The sequence below is a fragment of the Prosopis cineraria genome, unplaced genomic scaffold (genome assembly GCF_029017545.1).
Source record: "Prosopis cineraria cultivar Desert tree isolate PC_DT_omini unplaced genomic scaffold, ASM2901754v1 PC8, whole genome shotgun sequence".
Taxonomy (NCBI): domain Eukaryota; kingdom Viridiplantae; phylum Streptophyta; class Magnoliopsida; order Fabales; family Fabaceae; genus Prosopis; species Prosopis cineraria.
This window is the reverse complement of record NW_026555339.1, coordinates 653,892-675,440: the sequence shown is the minus strand read 5'-3', so window position 1 is coordinate 675,440 and position 21,549 is coordinate 653,892. Positions and strand designations below refer to the sequence as shown.

Below are 21,549 nucleotides of genomic sequence, written 5' to 3'. Positions count from 1 at the left end.
ACTCGAAACATTATTTAAGGGGTATTAACCTCATTAACCAACTGTGAATATTCATTATTATTTACTCGTGTTTCAAGATAGTCTCTGCATTTTTTAAAATAAAAATAATAATACCAGAATTTCTTTATGGATTTTGATTCACTGACACAGGTGGAACAATTATATATTAGTCGGATCAGTAGGCATTTATCATGTGACTTCTACCAACCACCGAAACTTAACCAAACAAAGGTGAATTTCATGAAAACTAATTAATCTGCAGCTTAGAGATCTATTTTGGGAAATGTAAGCCTCTTAAACATTAAATACACATATCCGTGAAGGTTTCTCAGCTTGTTGATCTACCCATGCCTGCCTGCAAGAGGCGATTTCTCAGACCAGGAAATAATGACCTTGAGAGAATTGAGGAATCATGCTTATAGATCAAACCCAAGTGAAAAGGAAAAATAAAAATACGAGAGTCGTAGGAAAGTGGAAAGTGAAAAACATGCAAGCATCAGTTACTGTATGTAACTTGGAGCAACCGAGAGGTATAAACTTGCTGTGCAGAAATCATCTTCTTGTACTTTTATTGCTTGCAAGTAAATTTTGTGATTGGACTGCTGAGAAGGCAAGCTCCTGTAGTATCAAGATGAAGCACCGTAACAATGGACGTAACGAGCAATAATAGTTGGCTTAGTATTTTAGCCATCTGCTTAGAAAGCAGGCGAACCGTGAAATGAAATTTACGAAATTGCGGAAACTGAACTCCAAAATGATGAACTGACGGTAGTCGTCCATCTGTCCTCAAACCATGAATGGTGCTCCAAGAGGGCGTCCAAGACGTGACGGAGACGCTGATTTTAGCATCCTTTGTCTCCTGGTGCATTCGCGTACGCATTTGCATACCTTCATGGCTGGTATTATATTAAAATTTTAAAGTAATTGTTTTATTTTGAATATGAAGTTTGTTGGATTTAAATTCAATGATTATATTTAATATATAGATTGTCTGTGCCATTAAAATTCAACCATTAATCTAAATTTTAACACTCAAATAATATAGACACTCAATACTTATAATAAATATAGTTATTGAATCATAATCCGTGGTCTATTAGCGCATCTTGCAACTAATTTGTGGTTGGAAATAAAAGGGAAGAAGAAAAGATATGGTCTAAAGCGTAATTTCAACGCGCATGTCTAGTTATATAATATTTTGTTTGAAATTTAAGCTGCTCTCGTTATAATTGTAATTAAAACAAATTTTAAAACATACTAGAAAATATTAACCTGGTTTAGTTAGAGTTTTTTTACCAAATCAGAGATTTAAATTTAACGCGTTCAGTAAATAAAATTTGGAAATATGATTAAAAAAAATAATTTGCGTCCGTTACGACATTGTACGAGTAATTTGTAACGTTAATTCTGGGGAGCGGGGTAAGGTAAGGGAATCTGAATGGGTTCATGCGCTCCCAAGCTAGTCAAACAAAGGCTGTGTGAAATGGAGTAACAGTCGCGAACAAGGGAATCCCACGGTGAGTAGTGAGTACCGTGGTGACGTGTCCAATACGAAATAAATGCTCTCTCGCCATTTTTGATTCTTACTCTACCTTCTTGTAAGGCGGGAACCCAAAATTTCACCTCAACTCTTGCTCACCCCTCTCTTTCTCTAGGGTTTTTCAATTTTGAATTCCTCGTCTCTTCTCTCTGTTACTAGCTATTCAATACCTAAATTGTTTGGGTCCCCGCTCATTTTTTGTTACCGGAACGCAAGATGAATTTCCGTTGTGGGTCCAAAGTTTGGGTTGAAGACAGGGATTTGGCATGGGTGGCTGCTGAGGTCACCGGCTTTGCTGGAAAGCAAGTCCAACTTGTCACCGCTTCTGGGAAGAAGGTGATGAGTTTGTTTTTCCCTCCTGCGTTACATGCCTGGTTAATGTGGTGTTTGTGTAATAATGAATAATTACGGATACATTTCAACTTACTGGTTTTGGAAGGTGTGGTGTGTAGGTTTCTGCACTACAAGATAAACTCTTACCCAGGGATGCAGATGAAGAGGAGCATGGGGGAGTGGAAGATATGACGAGGTTGGCTTACTTGAATGAGCCGGGAGTTTTGTATAATCTTCAAAGAAGATACGCCCTGAATGATATATATGTGAGTCTGCTACATGATGATCGATCCCTGCTGTTAGTTATTTGTAGTGCTTTATTACTTCAACACTCATGGTCAATCAAGCTTGGCCATAGGCATTTTCACGAGAACGATGTTTGTAATTGAACTTTGTCAATATTTTCTGAAAGAAGATACATGTGCTTGTGGAATTTAATCCGCTACATGAGACTGGAAGAAACTAAAAAATGGTTGTAAGCTTGAAATTAAAATAATTGTGCTTTGGGAACCAAGCGGGGCATTTGGAATTGGTGAACTATATATTATTTGCTGCCCAACTTACCACATGAGAGAAGTCAGGAAAATGAGAAGTCCAAAATAAATTGAGATTTCTTTTTTATTTAATTGTTATTTTCTAGTTAAATGTCTTGTATCTTATTTTTCATGATAGTTGAGATTATCAAGTTACTTGCACAAATTCATATTGCTGAATGAGCCCACTAGCAATTTAAATCTTGTCACTTAAAAAGATTATTTGATATGTATTTTTGACTACTGTTAAGGCCCATGTGAATGAAGAATTAATAACTTTTCCTGGCTGACAAATCTTATTCAACTGAATAAATTAATAAATAATCCTCAGTGTTTCATGCTTCAGTTTCATTTATGGCGATTCCATGTAACCAATTAGGTCAGTTGGGCTAGCATAGTATGGGACATGTGGTTGTCATAAATAATAATACGTGAATATAAAAGTTTTTGGATTGTCTTGCTGTATTTTAATTGGATTCTTAAATTGGTTCCTGCATGTTCTATGCCGTTTTATGATTTTCTCCTGAAATGCTTGTCTTTGGTAGACATATACAGGGAGCATTTTGATAGCTGTAAATCCATTCACAAAGCTTCCTCATCTGTATGAAATTCATATGATGGAGCAGTATAAAGGAGCTCCATTTGGTGAACTCAGTCCACATGTGTTTGCTGTTGCTGATACTTCTTATAGGTTAGTGTGCATTTAAGTGCTTGTATTATATGTTTTATTGCGACATATTTATTTATTTTTATTTTTATTATTCTTTCCATGCCCTATTTCATGTTGTGAAATGTGAATTAGTGAGCTTCTGTTGGTCATGATCTAGAGCAATGATGGATGAAGGTCAAAGCCAGTCTATTTTGGTCAGTGGTGAAAGTGGTGCAGGAAAAACTGAGACAACAAAATTGATTATGCAGTATCTTACCTTTGTTGGTGGACGTGCTGCTGGTGATGATAGGACAGTTGAGCAACAAGTTCTTGAAGTATGATAGTAATGAATCCAATCAATTATGAGCTGACCATCTAATTACTTTTGATCTGGTGTTTTAGTTACTAATTTGACTTTCTGATGCATTCAGTCCAACCCTCTCTTGGAGGCTTTTGGTAATGCAAGGACTGTCAGGAATGACAATTCAAGGTGGATCTGACTCCTTTTCTTGCTTGCTTATTTATTTCCACTGTACTTGTTTCCTTTTATGTGGGTTTTCTTGTTTTGTTACTTAATAGGTTATTGGTTTTACTCCATAGAACCTGAGGAAAAAATTGTATACTTTTTTGACATTTTATAGCGTTATCTCATATTATCTAAAACATGCCATACATAGTAATGACATACTTTAGTCATGTCTGTAATGCTCTTCCATTGAAACTATCATTGCTATTGGTCATATTTGAATGAAATGTATGTCTCGAACCACAGGTTTGGTGTTGCATTCAGTAAAAACAAATTGATGTTGCTGTGTCAAGCATTTCCATTGAAACGATCTTTGTTATGTTCCTCTTCTTGGCTTAAACTGTTACTATGTTTTTTCCATTGCAGCCGCTTTGGGAAATTTGTTGAAATTCAGTTTGATTCAGATGGTAGAATATCCGGTGCTGCTATTCGAACTTACTTACTGGAAAGGTCACGAGTAGTGCAGATAACAGATCCTGAAAGAAACTATCACTGCTTTTATCAGTTGTGTTCATCTGAAAGGGTACTCAAAGTCTGATGTTGCATCTATTTGTTCTTCCCTTCAGTTCTTGTGCTTCAGCATTTTGCCATGCATGTTACCGTTTTTTTTTTTTAATGGGGGATCTCAGTTAAAGCTTAAAGAGTTTTGCCTTATGATTGTACGGCACTGTTTTTCAGGATGCTGAGAAGTACAAGTTAGGGCATCCAAGTCACTTCCACTATTTAAATCAAAGTAAAACATATGAATTGGATGGAATAAGCAGTGCTGAAGAATACACGAAGACAAGGAGGGCAATGGATATAGTTGGTATAAGGCACGAGGATCAGGTGTAATAAGATCATCCATTATTACCTATTTGTGTTGCTTTTGTTTTACTGGATAAAACTGTTGATGGCCTGTGTTTTACTTATGGCTATCCTACATTCTTATCAACAGGAAGCCATATTTCGCACATTAGCTGCAATTTTACATTTGGGGAACATTGAATTTTCTCCTGGAAAAGAGCACGACTCATCAGTAATAAAGGATGAGAAGTCAAGGTTTCATTTGCAAATGGCAGCAGAACTCTTCATGTGGGTAATTTATATGAAATCTGGTTTTGCTTTGTATAAAAAGTTTGGTTGGCTGAATTATATCTCATCTCCCTCATTCACACACCTGTATGTAAAAATTAAATATATATTCATTAACTTTTCCTGTCCACAGTCTTGATAACAGAATGTTAAGAAGACTTGATTTGCTTAGTTTAGAAACATGTTATGAGGCAGTTGAATAATAAGCATTATCATCGGGGAATCTTGTTTATAATAGTCTGTTGAGGGCAATTAAAGTAGTAGGTGGGAGCCCTGGTTATAAACAAGGGCCAGATATTAATGTAAACGTGTAATATGAGTTATACATGTGGATTTGGATGTAACTCAATTCCAAAACAACTATTAGCATTGCACAGTTAAATAATGCAGGTATCAAGGCATAGAAATTAAGATAGATAGCAGATGTACTAGAATGAACTGCATTGGTCTCTCTGTTTGGTCCCATGCGATGTCAGATCTAAGTTTCAGTGAGACTGTTGAACCACAAAAACTAGTGAATCATGGTGTTGATGTGACACACGGGTATGTCACAAGCTATTTGATTGGTTGAGGAATGGATTGCATTACTATTGTGAGAATGATGATGATGATCGTAATCATCATTGGTTGTCATCATTTGTTGGCGCTACTGATGAAATAAAAATGTATTATTTTTTAAATAAAGAATTGAATGATTAGTATCCAAATTGAGCATCATGCTCTATCATAGTCACCAATATGTCTAGCTTTTACGAAAATTTGTGAGTGATATAATACAGTAGAAATGAAAGTATAAATTGTTTTGTTTTCTAATGGGATGGTTAACAATCAACATTTCATATGGTTCATAAACTATTGAGTGACCCAAAATGAGATCAATGCTGGGTCATATCTCCTTTAAGATGTAAGGACAGGTAATAATTTTTGTATTTTGGTTTTTGTCTGTTTAACATGATGGGTATACTTTTTTCCTTATATAGGTGTGATGTGAATCTACTGTTAGCAACGTTGTGCACTCGCACAATACAAACCCATGAAGGAAGTATTGTGAAAGCTCTTGATTGCAATGCTGCTGTTGCTGGTCGGGATGCTTTGGCTAAAATTGTTTATGCCCGCCTATTTGACTGGTATTTTTATGGTCAACGAATTATCAATGGTCATATTTGATATGCATTTATTAAGATGTCTATCTTATTATTGGTTTTTTTTTTTTTGGGGTTTTATCAGGCTAGTTGAAAAAATCAACAAGTCTGTTGGACAAGATAACAATTCTCGGATGCAAATTGGAGTTTTGGATATATATGGTTTCGAGTGCTTTAGGGATAACAGGTAAGTCATCAATTATACGCTTGTGACTTTGAGCATGAGTTTTCTTTTGCTCATGTGGACTGTGAAGATGAAGTGGTTGGTCAAACTCTGCATCTGTAGCTGAGTCATACTGATCAATTGATCAGGCATTTATTCTTGTGACATGGTTCAGAGTCTGATTTTTCCTTTTTCTGGAGTGGTTGAAAATCCTGCTTAATGCTATTTTTCAGACATTTTGTTTACTACCATCTATTTTTGTTGATTTCTTTTTCATGGTATATCCAATGTTAAATTTTTTATTTTTATGCTTCTCCTGTCACATGAAATTGTTAACTTTTCTCCATGTGATCTCCACTTAATCCAAAAACGTTTTCTTCCAACAGTTTTGAGCAATTCTGCATTAACTTTGCCAATGAAAAGCTCCAGCAACATTTTAATGAGGTATGGGAGGGTGTTATTTATTATGCTGTATAATCTGTGGTCTTCAAGTATCTGTTAGTGTGATTTTATTTATCTGCATGAAGTGAATTAAGCTTGTAATTTGTACATATAATTCAGTTTGTATTTTGTGCGTATGATTATCTGCCACTTAATTTGTTGCAGCATGTATTCAAGATGGAGCAGGAGGAGTACAGTAAAGAAGAAATTAACTGGAGTTACATTGAGTTTATTGACAACCAAGATGTTTTAGACTTGATTGAAAAGGTTTTTTTGGTTTATTTTTTCCTATTCTTTTTTAGGTTGATACATTTTTAATCTGTAGTTCTATGTTCCATGTAGTTTAATGCATGATAGTCTTCCCGTTTGTGCTTGTTGGTGAGAGGATAATACATAGGCCTCTGATAATTGTGGCTGAGAAATATTGTGCAAGCTATGGTTATGCGTTGATTATTAAAGCAGGCCAGAAACACTGAAATTTGTAATAGAGGATTTCTATTGGGAAGCCTGCTAGTCATGTGGTCAACAATGTGTCAAAACCCTGTTATTTTCTTATCCTGCTTTATGGGCCTTGTGTCTCGTATCATATCTCTGCTTTCGTGTCAAAATAAATATATAATATCTTAAGACTGTATTCTTTTTGTATGTTTGCCATTAATGTGGTTTCAATTGGACTGGTTTTTGCTGTTATTTGCAGAAGCCCATTGGTATCATTGCACTGTTGGATGAAGCTTGGTACAATTTGAGTTCTTTTATATGAAATTGTGAATATGAATTGTTTTGTTCTGCGTTTATTTATCTAATGCTCCCCATCAAATTAACAATAAGGTTGAATTTCCTGTCTTTTGCAGCATGTTTCCAAAATCAACACATCAAACATTCTCAACCAAGTTGTTTCAGCATTTCCGGTCCCACCCAAGGTTGGCAAAAGAGAAGTTTTCAGAAACGGATTTTACCATCTCTCATTATGCTGGAAATGTGAGCTCGTGCTGCAGTATTTTTGTTTGTTTAATACATATTGCCTTTATATGCAACAATTTTTTCAATGATCTGCTAATTTTATGCAGGTCTCTTACCATACAGATAGCTTTTTGGACAAAAATCGTGATTATGTTGTTGTTGAACATTGCAATCTATTGTCTTCTTCTAAATGCCCCTTTGTGTGTGATCTTTTCCCTCTGCTTCAAGAGGAATCTCCTTCTAGATCATCATACAAATTTTCTTCAGTAGCCTCCAGATTTAAGGTGCGAGGATTTAAGTCTATCCTTCTTTTGATATTCTCTCTCCCTCACTCTCATGCCCCCGGCTTCTTTTTGTAACTGAGGGTTGGTTCAGTTGAATCGGCTGAAATCATAATCAATTCCTGATAGATGAATAATATTAATAATAAGAGTAGTTTTACTGGTTCAGTTGATTCTGCTGAAATCATAATCAATTCCTGATAAATGAATAATATTAATGATGAGAGTAGTTTTATTCGTTCTGTTTCTTTCATCAGAAATTTTCCCCCAATATACATTTTATTTCAACTGTTCAAGGATTCAAAGTTTTTCTGTTGCATACATTTTTCATGAATTCCCCCCCCCATACATCCAACGGAGCATGGTGAGTTTGGCTTTAGAATACTTTGTTATTCAATCTTTTTTCCTTAATGATATTAAATATTTTTGTTCTTGGGTGCCTTTTTGCTGGGGGATTAATGACATTAGCTACAAATGGTAACTTTTATGAATTGTTGAACTTTTTTTATGTTCTTTAAAAGGGGAAAGGAGCTGTAGACTGTGCTTTCTCTCTCTTGTTATTATATCACCTGGAGGATATCCTGGGTTTAGATAAGATGGCCCCTTGTCATGTTAAAATTTTATGGTGGAATCAATCGACAAAAAGACATTATGGTAGAACGACGTATTTGATCACTATTTCTCTGTTTTTGACCCTTTCTGTTTATTTTTTGTTGGAACCTCAGCAACAACTTCAAGCATTGATGGAGACTCTTAACACAACAGAGCCTCATTACATTCGATGTGTGAAGCCAAATTCTTTCAATCGACCACAAACGTTTGAGAATTCAAGTGTGATACATCAATTACGATGTGGGGTTAGTAGCTCAAATATTCCCTTTGTCAGAGTTGTTATCACAGAGACATATATTTCTTGAATGCCATTTATTAAACTTTGACTTCATTGGTTGTGGTCTTATTGTTTTTATTTTCATTTGACAGTGATTGCAATTGTTGTTACACCATGTTCTTTAAAGTTATACAAATTGCAAGATTTTGATGTTTTGCAATTTGGTGGAGCAGCTGGAGCTATGGCTAATCATTTTGATGTTTTCAAATCGAAATGAGGATTTTGTTGTTTTTTTTTTCTTTTTACCAAAATTGAAATGAGGATTTAGATTCTTTGAAATAGCACAAATGATATATTTTTTTAACACTATTGTGCATTTAGGAAGAGGAGACTATACATCATTAGAGGGTACGTTCATGCTGTCAAGTGGATTTTCCGACAAGGCTGTTTCTTTGCAGCAGTAATATCACACTTAGCTGAAAAAGGAAAAAATGAAATGACTCACATCTAAATCCATTTATGTATACTCAATGTTGTGTCCTTCAATTGAATTTTCATGCAAATAAGTTGCCATAATGGAACTTCAATTGTGCATTTATGCCAGGTTTACTTCCTCTGTTAAGCACTTCTATACCGTATTTTTAACTTTTTTCAGGGTGTCCTTGAGGCTGTTCGAATTAGTCTTGCAGGTTACCCCACTCGTAGGACTTATTCAGAGTTTGTTGATCGCTTTGGGTTGATAGCTCCAGAATTTATAGATGGCAGGTCAGTTTACTAAAAGTTCAGATTTGTAGTTCTTTGACTCTTGTATTCCTTGTTAGGATTATTGTTTCCAAAATAAAACTGATTAAAGGTGAGGGCCTGGGTGGAAATGGTGACTGAGGTTGAATAAGTAGGCTTAGCCAGACTTTAAATGTTTAACGCTTCAATTAAAATTTTGTGAAATTTATTGAACAAAAGTCAATACAATAGCTCAAACCTTTAATTAAAATAATGTTTTATACAGTAAAAATATTATTTAGATTTTTAAAATAGTAGCTAAAATATAAGCATGTAAATTTAAACCATCTATATACTTAATATTTTGATCTTAGTGATAGGAATGATTGTGTTGTTCCGTGAGGTTGATGGATGGAGTCTCCAGCCTGCCCTCCTACTTTATTCTTAATGAGTTCATTGGCTGTCTTTGAGCTGTTTCTAGAAACTTAGTGCCGGTTGTACAATTTCCACCTGAACTGAAGAATTGCTTGGTGATTTATCTGATCGTAAGCAGTTCTAGGGAGATCATTCAGTCTTGTCTGGTTTTATGGACATGGTTGGTTCAGATAATTTTAATCTTGTTATAATTTGCTGAACCAAAATGTGAACGAGAAGGACAACAAACAAATTAAGTTGGTTTTTCACCAATTTACTTCTGCATTATGTGTCTTGTTATCAATTATTATCAATAAGTGTAAAAAATGTGCTAATTGGTGGAACAAATTGTCTTTATTTTTCAGCATTAAATGCATGTATTCTGGTCATAATTAATTGATGAACGTGTAAGTACATTAATTCACTAGTACAAGTATTTTTATTCATTAAATGGTGTGTGTGTGTGTGTGTGTTTGTGTCGGGGGGGTGGGGCTCTGCTTTCAGTACTCTTCAAATTTTCATACTTATCTGCAATGTGTGTTATCAGTTATGATGAAAAAACCGCCACTGCAAAAATTTTACAGAAGCTAAAGCTTGAGAATTTTCAGGTATGCTTTCTTGGAAAGGTGCATTGCGCTCTTTTTTCATTAACAAATTTGGGATGTACAAACATGACCACATCTCTAGATATTATTTTTATTTTGCTTTTCTCTTTTTCTGATTCAGTTGGGGAGGACCAAAGTATTTCTCAGGGCTGGTCAAATTGGCATTTTAGATTCCCGGCGTGCTGAAGTGTTGGACAATGCTGCAAAGTGTATTCAGCGCTGGTTGAGAACATTTATTACGCACAGGGAATTTATCTCTATCCGAGCTGCTGCATTTTCTATTCAGGCATACTGCAGGGGTTAGTTATTTTCATCTATTTTCTCCGCCTTAAATGGATTATTGTCAAATGATGTTTCATCCTTGGATTTCTTTTTCCCCCATCAAACCCTTTGTTTCTGCAATCTTATGTCATATCTCACTACTTCCCTCTTATCATGCTGTAAATTTATCAACCAATTACACTTGTGCGTTCTGCCAATATTTTGGTTTATGCTATGCTTTTACTTTCATAACTTTCTGCTGCTCTCACACAAAATGTGGGTTTGCTACCATATTATATCACACTCATTTGCCATGGGACCTTGTAACTTTGAGGATGTAAAAAGCTGTGCTTGTTTTTCTGAGTCCAGCCTGAATTAATGCAAGGCTGGGTGGTGTGTGCCTCACTAGTAATCTACGTTCGTTATGATTTGCATACGCCATTCAAGTTTCTTCATTTTATAGTTGCTTTGGCTTGGTGTTCATTAATATTCTTGTTATAGGATGTATTGCTCGAAAGATGTATGCTGCTAAACGGGAGACAGCTGCTGCTGTTCTCATTCAGAAATATATTCGCATGTGGTTAATTAAGCAATCATTCATGAAACTATATTCTTCTTCCGTGATCATACAATCCTTTATTCGTGGTTTTACAACTCGCCGAAGATTCTTTCATGGAAGAGAACACAGAGCTGCTACTGTTATTCAGGTAGATTTTAACTACAAGATGATTTTTTTTTGTTTTCCAATTTGTGCTAAGATTTCAAATTTTCAGAAACCAGACTTCATCTTTTTCCCCCAGTAAACTCGATTAAATTTACATATTATTGTTCCAGCTATCAAATTAAATTGTATCAGTAGCTTTCTACCTCTTATGCATACGTAGGTAATTTTACTGATCATATTGACAAACGGATCAGAAAGCTCTTTTGTAGTTCACGACCTTGGTTCTCTCTCTCTCTCTCTCTCTCTCTCTGTGGAGTAGGATCTCTGGTTTCTATTTCCTTATTTGTCTCCCCTCTCATCAATAAAATTGCATGATTTGATTTTAACATTTTGTGTTTTCTATGCAATTACTTTCAAATCCTTGTCATTTTTATTTGATTCTGTGTATGATGCAATCTATTTCATTAGTGTGACATTAATTTTATAGGCTTGTTGGAAGATGTACAAAATTCGGTCAGTTTTCCAACATCGTCAAGCTTCAATTGTGGCAATACAATGTCTTTGGCGGTGTAGGCAAGCAAAAAGAGAGCTTCGTAAATTGAAAAAAGTGAGGACTTTGTTTCTGCCTCTGTCCCAGTATTTAGATTTTGGTTTTTAAACTTACTGATTACGCATTTGCAGGAGGCTAATGAGGCTGGTGCCTTGCGTCTGGCTAAGAATAAACTTGAGAAGCAACTGGAAGATCTCACATGGAGATTGCATCTTGAAAAAAGATTAAGGGTATTTCTTTCAGAAATATTGAGACAGTGATATTTTGATGGAAACTCTGCTTATGTCAAATGTGTTTTGCGTCATGTTCTTCAGTTGCTTCACTAATTCTCTAAAATATTTTACTCTGCCTGAAGTTAGCTTTCTCTGTCCAATTCAAATCCTACAAGTGACCTAGTTTTTGATTTGGGGTTGTTTAGAGAATTGGTTGTAATAATTTCTTCTATTACGTAGATCAAAATTTTTATATATCAAGATTATCATATTTTACCCTTGCTATTAGTTGTCAACACTCATTGTATGCAATTACTGTGTCATTGTTTATTGTTAATTGCTCCCTCCAAATCATAATATATGACATCTTTTAGAAGTCTTGTTTGGTCCAACATATGGGGCATTGGATAACTTCTATGATTGCTTTTTCAACAATACCTCTACTTAATTTATTACTCCTGAAAAAATGATGCATTGAAATTTCAATTGTCATTATTAAGGCACTTTAATAGGATATTTAATGAGGGTATAATTGGAAGGATGTAAATATTTTTTAAGAAATTAAGGTTTAAACTAATATAGTTACCATTGGTCTATATTGTGGTTTAGAGGGAGTATATTTTTAATCTAATTCCCTGCTTTGCAAAATTTGTATTTAAGGTCTGACTTGTCAGTTGTCACTCAGTTCATTTATCCAGTAGAGGTCTCAGAAAACATAATAAGCTAGAGTTTTCTGATGATATTATAGGAATTTTCATCCTGTGTTGTGCACTGTTTTGCAGGTTTCTAATGAAGAGGCTAAGCTAGTGGAGATGTCAAAACTTCAAAAGATGCTAGAAGCTGTAAATCTTGAATTGGATGCAGCTAAATTAGCAACAATTAATGAGTGTAACAAGAATTCTATGCTTCAAAATCAATTGGAATTGTCAGTAAAGGAGAAATCAGCTTTGGAAAGGGAGCTAGTTGCAATGGATGGACTGCGGAAAGAAAATGCTGCCTTAAAGGTGTTTGGTTTAATTTATAGAATTATTATATTCATGCCATAGAAATCACATGCATTATTTCAGATGCTGGTCAGGTGAAGGATTGAGCAATTCCTACTTGTATGCAACATTGCGGGCATTATTATAGCATTTGCATGTGCTCCTTTGTGTAAAGAAGCCCATCATGAATTATGTTGCTCGGAAATTTAGGACAATTTAAGTTTGGAAGTTTATCGATTACTAAGTTGTTTGTCTTCTCATTAATTAAATTTGATTTCGTTTTATTTTTCAGAGTTCTTTGGATGCCTTTGAAAAGAAGAATGCAGCATTAGAACTTGAACTTATGAAGGCTCAAAAAGTTAGTAATGAAACCATTGAGAAATTGAGGGAAGTTGAACAGAAATGTTCTCATTTCCAGCAAAATTTGAAAAGGTTCTATCTACATTTCTTTTCATTCTACTGGTTTGTCTTTGTTTGCATTTGTTGGGATTTGAATGAGTGTTCTTATAAGTTTTTTTTTTTTTAATTCGCAGCATTATACTTAACAAATGACTCATTTTTTTAATTGTATTTGAATGCAGTCTTGAGGAGAAGTTATCAACTTTAGAGGATGAAAATCATGTCCTCCGACAGAAAGCCTTGAATCCGTCTCCCAAGTGTAGCCGGCCAGCAATTGCAAAATCATTTTCAGAAGTAAGTTGTATATAATGAATATATCCATGCACAGCTACGTGCATTTTTATATATTTAATTTAGCTTAATTCACTATGATTTTATGTTTGGGTTCCTAATCCTTACTTGTTAGACAGATGGTTTTATTTATTTTTCTTTTAAGTCTATGCTCTGGTTGTTCTACGAACTGTTGTATAGTACCATAGTTAATTACCTCTCTTTACCCTTTGAAACAGAAATACTCAAATTCAATGGCTCCCCGTACAGAACGAAAGCCTATATTCGTAAGCTACCTACCACTTTTTTTTTTTGTTAGCTTTTCTGTTCAATATAATTGTCATATTTAATTGTCACTGCCTTCATGTGCTCCAATTTGATGCAGGAGTCACCCACACCCACAAAACTTATTGCCCCATTTCCTCTTGGCTTGTCAGACTCTCGTAGATCTAAGTTGACAGCAGAGAGACACCAGGTAGCTCCCTCATTTCACTTGAGTCTTGATCCTACGATTCAGTTACTTATTTTTTGAGTCATTGTGGCTACTTGCAATGACATTCATCAACTTTTAAAGTGCTGGGGTATCAATTAATTTTGCAGATTAGGAATATAACTACTTGAGAAAATATTAGAAGGGTTTTCTTGATTGATGTACTTTCAGTGTGAAGGGTATTTGTGTCATTTGGTAGTGAAAATAAATGGTAAATTTTGAAGGGGATTGGAAGTGGGAAGAAAGTACTGAAGTGTTTGATGCAAAATATTGCTGAACTACAAGATATGAGAGGGGAAAATTTATAATTTTTAATTTAGTTTAGTTTATCCAAATTTATAATTTTTAGACTTGAAACCGGTCTGAAATGCATCATCATGGAATTAGCATGAGCTCCGTTTGAATCCAAATAAAATTTTCTATGAAAATGATTTTCAATATATCTTTATTTTGTAAAAGATTTTTTTTTCCCTATATAACAAATAAAGCCTGGCATTCACCCTTTTTCCCCTAGCATGCCAGGCTGTTCACTCTGCATAGTTTACCCTGGTAGTTTTAGCAGCCATCCTGTTACATAACATAGGATACTGAGACCCCAGCATGACTAGAATATCTATGTGAAAATTATAAGGAAACAGTTTTATTTTTTATTTGATTACAGTAGCACAATCATAAACTAGTGGAAAACCAAGATAAAATCATAAATGTCTGTATTGTTCTTAGATTCTAATGAATGATGAGGTTTATTCTTGACAGTCCAAGATTACCTGCAGGTTGTTTTCTGTCACATAATTTTTGGACTTCAGTTTAACATGTACAAATGTTATGCAGGATAACTATGAATTCCTCTCTAGGTGCATCAAGGAAGATTTGGGGTTCAAAAATGATAAACCATTGGCAGCATGCATCATATACAAGTGTCTTCTTCATTGGCATGCCTTTGAATCTGAGCGAACAGCCATTTTTGATTACATAATTGAGGGAATCAATGACGCCTTAAAGGTAAATCATATATGATTACTTATTTTCAAAGTTTCCTTTCTTATTCTAATTTATCTCATGCTTATTATTATGACAAGTACTTTGGCATAGTAAACAATGGTCATAGTTTATAGACCTTTATATTGGGCCCTTTTGTTATTGTTTTTGGAGCTTTATTCATTGGATATGCATCTCCTTCAGGTTAGAGATGATGACTCTCTCCTACCATATTGGCTGTCCAATACCTCCGCACTATTGTGCCTCCTACAGAGGAACCTACGTTCAAATGGCTTTCTAGCTACTACTGCCCAGCGTTATACTGGATCTTCTGGCTTGACCAGCCGAATCGGGCATGTGAGTTATCAAGTTAAACATTGCCATATGATATTTATTTTCTGTGAGCAATATCTTTTTCTATGACTACCTGGGTGATTTCTGACCTAATTGAAGCAGTATTATTATTCTGGCTTCTGCATCTAGTTTTTCAAGTGAGATCAAAATTTCCTAGAAGTATGGGGAGCTGAGAGAGTCAGAGTTTAACTTGGAATGAATGTTAGGTCTTGGATTTTGTTAGATTTTTGTATTTTGTTCTGTCAGCACTTGTTGAGGTTGCTTTTAAAATATTAGTCGTAACTGTAGTTTATTGTATTATACTCCACAATTAGTTATTCTATTTTCAAAAAAGAAAACTGGGCCATTCGCCTCATCATTATTTTAGTGTCTTTTGCTCTTTTAAAACCTGTTTATTGATGTATTAGCATCTTTGTTCTATTTAAAAAATTAGTGTATGAAGGTGCTGCTATGATGTTGATTAGTTACTTCTAATTTGTTAATTTATACAATTACTTGTATCTTTTTTCTTCTCTTCATCAAAAGAAGAAATTTTAGAGTAAGACAGAAAATAGTGCAGGGGCATGTAAACAAAATTCTGGTAACTGATTATTTAGGTAATTTGGGAATGAGGGGATGGATTTGTGCTGTTTTCCATTTGGCATAGTGCTGGAGCTGTCATTTTTGAGAAGTTAATGACAGCAACTTGAAAAATCAAGTAGCATCTCCAAAAGTAGAGAGCAAAAAATGGTTGCAGTGTGCATGTGCATGGGCCGATTAATTTGTTTAAAAGGTTATTAGTTGAATAGTTTCGCCTGTTTCAGCCAACAAAGGTTTCTGAAGTGTAGATCAAAGAATAATGTCCAAACTCGTGCGTTTTCTAAAGTTTTTAGATTTTTCATTATACTTTGTAGTTTTGAAAATTCTCACCCCACTCTGGGCTACTCTTCTTTTCTCTCGTTGATTTTAATTTTAATGCTTTCCTCAGGCACTGAAATCTCCAATAAAATATATTGGATATGATGATGGTGTGTCACATGTAGAGGCAAGATATCCAGCTATACTTTTCAAACAACAATTGACTGCTTGCGTAGAGAAGATTTTCGGCTTGATACGTGATAATTTGAAAAAGGAGCTTTCTCCACTTTTGAGCTCATGCATTCAGGTGACTGTTCTTGCTTACTAAATTGCATATGTGAAGACTGATGAATCATTCGTTATCCATTCTTTGTTAATTTGACCGTATGTGGTCATGATGATCACAGGAGGATTTAGTTAAGCGCAACCTAGTGCTGATCGTTATAGCTGACATGCCTTTTAATTTGTTTCATGAAAGTTACTCATAAGAAAATGTTTCGAGACTTGAGATGTGGCAGTCAGCAATCATTTTATTCCTTTTGACATTGCTATATGTCAGCTGTTCAACTGTTGCCTTGTATTTTTTTTCCTTAACCTTTCCAAATCATTTTTCAGATATGTAGATATTTATTACATTATTTATTCATTTGTCCATGTAATCTTTTTGAAAGATTGCATGATTGAAAGATTAGTTTTTGCTACTTGGTTTCTCACTCTAGATTTATAATTTGACATGATGTTTCCCTGGGCCTTATGGGGAACATGTTAGGCACCAAAAACCGCACGAATGCATGGGGGAAAATCATCCCGGTCTCCTGGTGGACTTCCTCTGCAATCTCCTGGTGGTCAGTGGGACAACATCATTAAATTTTTGGATTCACTTATGAGCCGATTACGTGGAAATCATGTATGTTTTTCAAGGATCTATTTATTTTTTGTTTGTCTTCCTTTTAGAATGCACCTCTATTTGTTTTTGCATGCTTCATTTTGTCTTAGAAGACTCTTATTTCAACCTTTCTTATCTCAGAATGTCGTGCTACATCAATGGAAGGCAGTTTGGTTGTCCCCAATCTTACCTCATTTGTTGATGTTTTTCTGACTGGTGAAACTTGTCAGCTTGCTGTGTAATGCATTAGACAGTGGCTCAAAATTTCACATTTCCATAGAAGTTTTTCATACTATAAAATCAGATGGAGTTTAATTTAAAGATGAAACCACAAGTTCAGGATTATGCATTTTCATCCTACGCTGCATTTTATGCTTCGTTTTTTTCGTTGTCCTTGTTGTTTGTAAATCATTTTGCTCATCATGAATTGGGGATTGTTTGTAAATCAATTTAAGAGAACATTTTTTGAAGTTGTTGAATGGGACTTTTTAGTTAACATTTCTAAAAGCTTGTTAAATGATAGAACACAATGATGTCATACAATTCATGTAGCTAATCCCACTTAGTGGGATAAGGCTTGTCGTTGTCGTCGTCGTGAATCAAGGATTTTTGTAACATCCATTTAGCATTGGAGAGAAACAATTGAAGACTGGTGTGGTGGGCCAATAATCATTAAACTGTAAATTATCTGTATTTTTTGGTGGACTTATCTTTTTTTTTTTTCATTTTTGCTGGTAAACTGACATTATTTGAAGAATAATGACGACTGGAACATTTCACTTTATTTGTTTATTCTGGTGGTTGGCTATGAAACCGTCTGATTAACACCAAGATTTATTGCAATTATTTGATCTTAGTTATTCTAACATTAATGTAGTTGAAATATCATGATTGTATTGTAAATCATAAATTTAATATCCTAATCTTCATGCCGATTTAATTGTGCTACTTCGAAATTGCGTGCTCAGGTACCATCCTTCTTCATACGGAAATTAGTCACTCAAGTTTTCTCTTTCGTCAATATTACCCTCTTCAACAGGTAAAAAACTTGGTTACTAGAAATGGTTTTTCATTGCATGAAATTGCTAATTTGATTGCTTGGCTAATTGAGTTGATGATAGTAAGAAAGAATGAGAGGGTAGGAAGAAGCAGAGAGAGAGATAGGTTGGTTAAAACTCTTCTCTAGCTATTCTAAAAAAAAGAACTTCAAGCCCATACTAGAATTAACAACTATTCTGTGATATTAACTACTTCGTAAAACTTATATTACCTGTGACATTTAACTTTCTTTAGTTTAACGTTATAATCCTATACATTATTCTACCTATCTTTTGTAGTCTTCTGTTGCGCCGTGAATGCTGTACATTCTCAAATGGGGAATATGTAAAATCTGGTCTAGCTGAACTGGAGAAGTGGATAGCTAATGCAAAGGAGGAGGTAAATTGAGTTTACATGCCCATAATATTTCATGGCTGGAGTTTACGATGTGACTAATGTTTTTAGTTAAATACAGTATGCAGGAACATCCTGGCATGAGCTGAATTACATAAGACAAGCTGTTGGGTTTCTGGTATAAGCAATACCTTAATCTGTTGGGATTCCCGAAACTGTCAAATGGAACTGCATGTCTTATTTATGCTCTCCTCTGTTTGAATTACACAGGTAATTCATCAGAAGAGGAAGAAATCCTTGGAAGAGATTCGACTGGATCTTTGCCCGGTATTTATCATACTTATTGATCACAATCTGAAGCCATCGCTTATTGATCCTAAAGATTAGCCCTTGGCGATTTTTTCAAGTTCCATCATTTGCAAAGATTCTAGGATGATATTTAATTATATTTTTTGTTGTTCAAATGATAAAAATGGGTCATCATGATTTTACTTTTGCTTCTGACATAAAATATGGGCAACATAACTACTCTAGCTTTGAGTGAGGAAGGTGTGATTTGACATATAATTGGCATCTTGGTTAGCCTTTCGAAGAATAGAGGAAGGATAATATTTTTGTAGAGGAAGGGAACATGCTTGTTCCTAAGTCTTATCTTCAAACTTATTTAATTTGTCATCCTTTGATTGTGTCTGATTGTTAAGTACATGCCATGCCAGCCATTTAACTGTTTTAGGAATATATGAGGAACATTATGGACCTTCATGGTTTAATTTTGGGAAACACTACTTTTTGTCCCTGCACTTCACTTGAATTTTGGTATAGGTCTTTATACTTTTCTTCAGTTGCAACTTGGTCCTTCAAAGGGACATTAATGTGGCACAAATGGTGTTAATATTGCTGACATGTCAATTAACACTATCAATTTTGTGCTTATGTGTTAAACTGATGCTAATATGGATTTTTTAATAAGCAAAAATAAAAAAAAATGCTACATCAAATGAAATAAAGGAGGTTGATTTGGACCCTCAACTTAAACGATCAGTTCCATGATGTCAAAGAAGACTGTTGAATGACGGCGGTGATAGTCGACAGCGGTGAAGGATTAGCAAAGTGTGATGAAATGCCTGCTTTGTGATGAAATCCAATTTCATTTTATGTAGGTTTTTTTCCCCGTTTTTGCTTATTATTAACACTTTTTGTGCTATGTTAACTTCTCTCTGAAAATGTAGAGACTAATGTTGCAAATGGAAAAAAGTATAGACTTAAAACATTGAAAAAACGTGCAAAGGTTTGTATCAAAACTTGATCAAAGTGTAGACACCAAAAGTAGTGTTTTTCATTTTATTTTAGTAGGAACATGCTTGTTCCTTAGTCATAAGATCTTCCTCTTACCTTAGTAACAGGGCATAACCTGCTTTGCGAGCAATTTTTTGAGTGGAATTTGTCTCAAATTTGAATGAAAAGGGAAGCTTAAGTTATAACTTCAGTGCTCTTCTTTAACAGGCATTGACTGTGAGGCAAATATATCGCATCAGTACTATGTACTGGGATGACAAGTATGGAACGCAGAGTGTATCCAATGAGGCAAGTAGTGTTTTTAAGTGTTAATTTTTTCTGAGAAAATATGACGCTAGTTTGCTCAAATTTCCAAGTCGTCCATGTTGAACAGGTAGTTAGTGAAATGAGGGAAATTGTGAGCAAGGACAATCAAAATCTGACTTCAAATTCATTCTTGTTGGATGATGATCTTAGGTAATCTAATTGCATCTTTCATTTGTTTGCAGATTTAAGACCTGATTGTTCAATGAACTTATAGGATGCCTAGTTGTTCTTGCTGATGGCAAAGACTAGTCTTTTGTTGGCAAGTTTTTATTGTTAGATAGCTCTTATTCTGCTTATAATTTTGGTTGTAATATGTTTTCTAGTCTTGAAATAAAACAGGGAAACATCAAAATATAATTGCAAATTAAATGGAAAGGTTCACAATTTTAGAACAGGCAGCTAGCTGTGGGGTGATTGCCGAGGGATTTCAAGGAGATCTAAAATGATCACCAACATTCTCCCTCAAACTGAGAAGTAGAGCTTTAATGCTTATTCTTGGTAGAGCCTTCAGCACAGCGGCTTGTGTTGAGTGTATGGCAGCTCAAGAATTTGATGATACACTTTTTCTTCGACGAAATGATGGCCAAAACTTGGAGAATGAAATAAGGATTAGATTTATTTTTAGTTGTAATGTTGCTATTGGCTTGTCTTCAACTTAATTTCTTATTGCAGCATTCCATTTTCTGCTGAAGACATAGATATGGCAATATCCGCGATCGATCCTGATGATATTGATCACCCACCATTTTTGTCGGAATATCCTTGCGCTCAGTTTCTTGTTGCGCATTAGAAGTGACTGATCGACCTACGGTTTCAAGGCTGTTTCCAAAGCCAAGTGAGCTTAATGCATTTGCATCTCTGGGTCTTGACCGCAGTGCTCTGCAAGTTGGAAACACAAGTTTTCCTTCACATGGATTGTAAGCTTAGCTGTCATCAGATATTGTTGATAATGCCAATACATTTGTAAATCAAGATATCTACCGATCAAATTGGGAGAAGTGGTTTCATAGGTCCAGTCTACAATTTCTTCTATTAGTTTGTCCAGAAAGTTGTAATTAAGGGTAGATGGCAGTTTAGGAGTTTAAAGCTTCCTTGTATTTTTATTTCGCTCCTCCTCTCTGCTCTTCTTATTAGGGGGTCAGGGTGTAATGATGTATATAAATGTATTTGTTAACCGGCCTAGGGCTAGGCAAAAGGAGTGAAGTATTGTTTCATTCATTGATGTAAATACTGATCTTGCTATAGCATCATCCTGTCACTTTGTAGTCTTTTCCATGGCATCTTCAAGTAATTATGTTGGTGGTGCTCTAAGTTCGTCGAATCTGTTATAATGAATAGCATTTCTTTTCTGTGTTTTCTCGATCGTTCAATTGGAGACATGGGCGAGCCCGTTTTAGATTCCTATTTGACGAAACACTATTTATGGAGCCCTTTTATTTCATGAAGAGATGGGCAAGAAAC

The 21,549-nt window shown here is 34.9% G+C and overlaps 1 protein-coding gene across 3 annotated transcripts; it reads left to right on the top strand.

Annotated features, from left to right (window-relative positions):
- Nucleotides 1-1,442: 1,442 nt before the first annotated feature.
- LOC129318378 (myosin-15) lies at nucleotides 1,443-21,399 on the top strand. Of its 3 annotated transcripts, XM_054963100.1 has the most exons (38): nucleotides 1,446-1,876; nucleotides 1,993-2,139; nucleotides 2,952-3,097; nucleotides 3,234-3,390; nucleotides 3,487-3,545; nucleotides 3,948-4,104; nucleotides 4,260-4,409; nucleotides 4,519-4,655; nucleotides 5,636-5,782; nucleotides 5,883-5,984; nucleotides 6,347-6,404; nucleotides 6,567-6,668; nucleotides 7,099-7,136; nucleotides 7,253-7,379; nucleotides 7,469-7,645; nucleotides 8,368-8,499; nucleotides 9,127-9,236; nucleotides 10,153-10,213; nucleotides 10,332-10,509; nucleotides 10,973-11,178; nucleotides 11,623-11,742; nucleotides 11,817-11,915; nucleotides 12,680-12,901; nucleotides 13,173-13,312; nucleotides 13,462-13,573; nucleotides 13,789-13,836; nucleotides 13,935-14,024; nucleotides 14,871-15,041; nucleotides 15,222-15,374; nucleotides 16,339-16,515; nucleotides 16,978-17,115; nucleotides 18,063-18,133; nucleotides 18,432-18,531; nucleotides 18,608-18,664; nucleotides 18,757-18,813; nucleotides 19,990-20,070; nucleotides 20,156-20,238; nucleotides 20,761-21,399. In XM_054963100.1, exons 1-38 carry the CDS (start codon nucleotides 1,757-1,759, stop codon nucleotides 20,876-20,878), a joined length of 4,548 nt encoding a protein of 1,515 aa, XP_054819075.1. In that variant the 5' UTR covers nucleotides 1,446-1,756; the 3' UTR covers nucleotides 20,879-21,399. The 3 variants fall into 3 exon arrangements, 2 of the variants coding, with proteins under 2 accessions (XP_054819075.1, XP_054819076.1); XR_008595224.1 differs by lacking the exons at nucleotides 20,156-20,238; nucleotides 20,761-21,399 and adding an exon at nucleotides 19,529-19,642 and having other exon boundaries at nucleotides 1,443-1,876; nucleotides 19,990-20,072; XM_054963101.1 differs by lacking the exons at nucleotides 1,446-1,876; nucleotides 1,993-2,139 and having other exon boundaries at nucleotides 2,958-3,097; nucleotides 3,209-3,390.
- The last annotated feature ends 150 nt before the right edge of the window (nucleotides 21,400-21,549 follow it).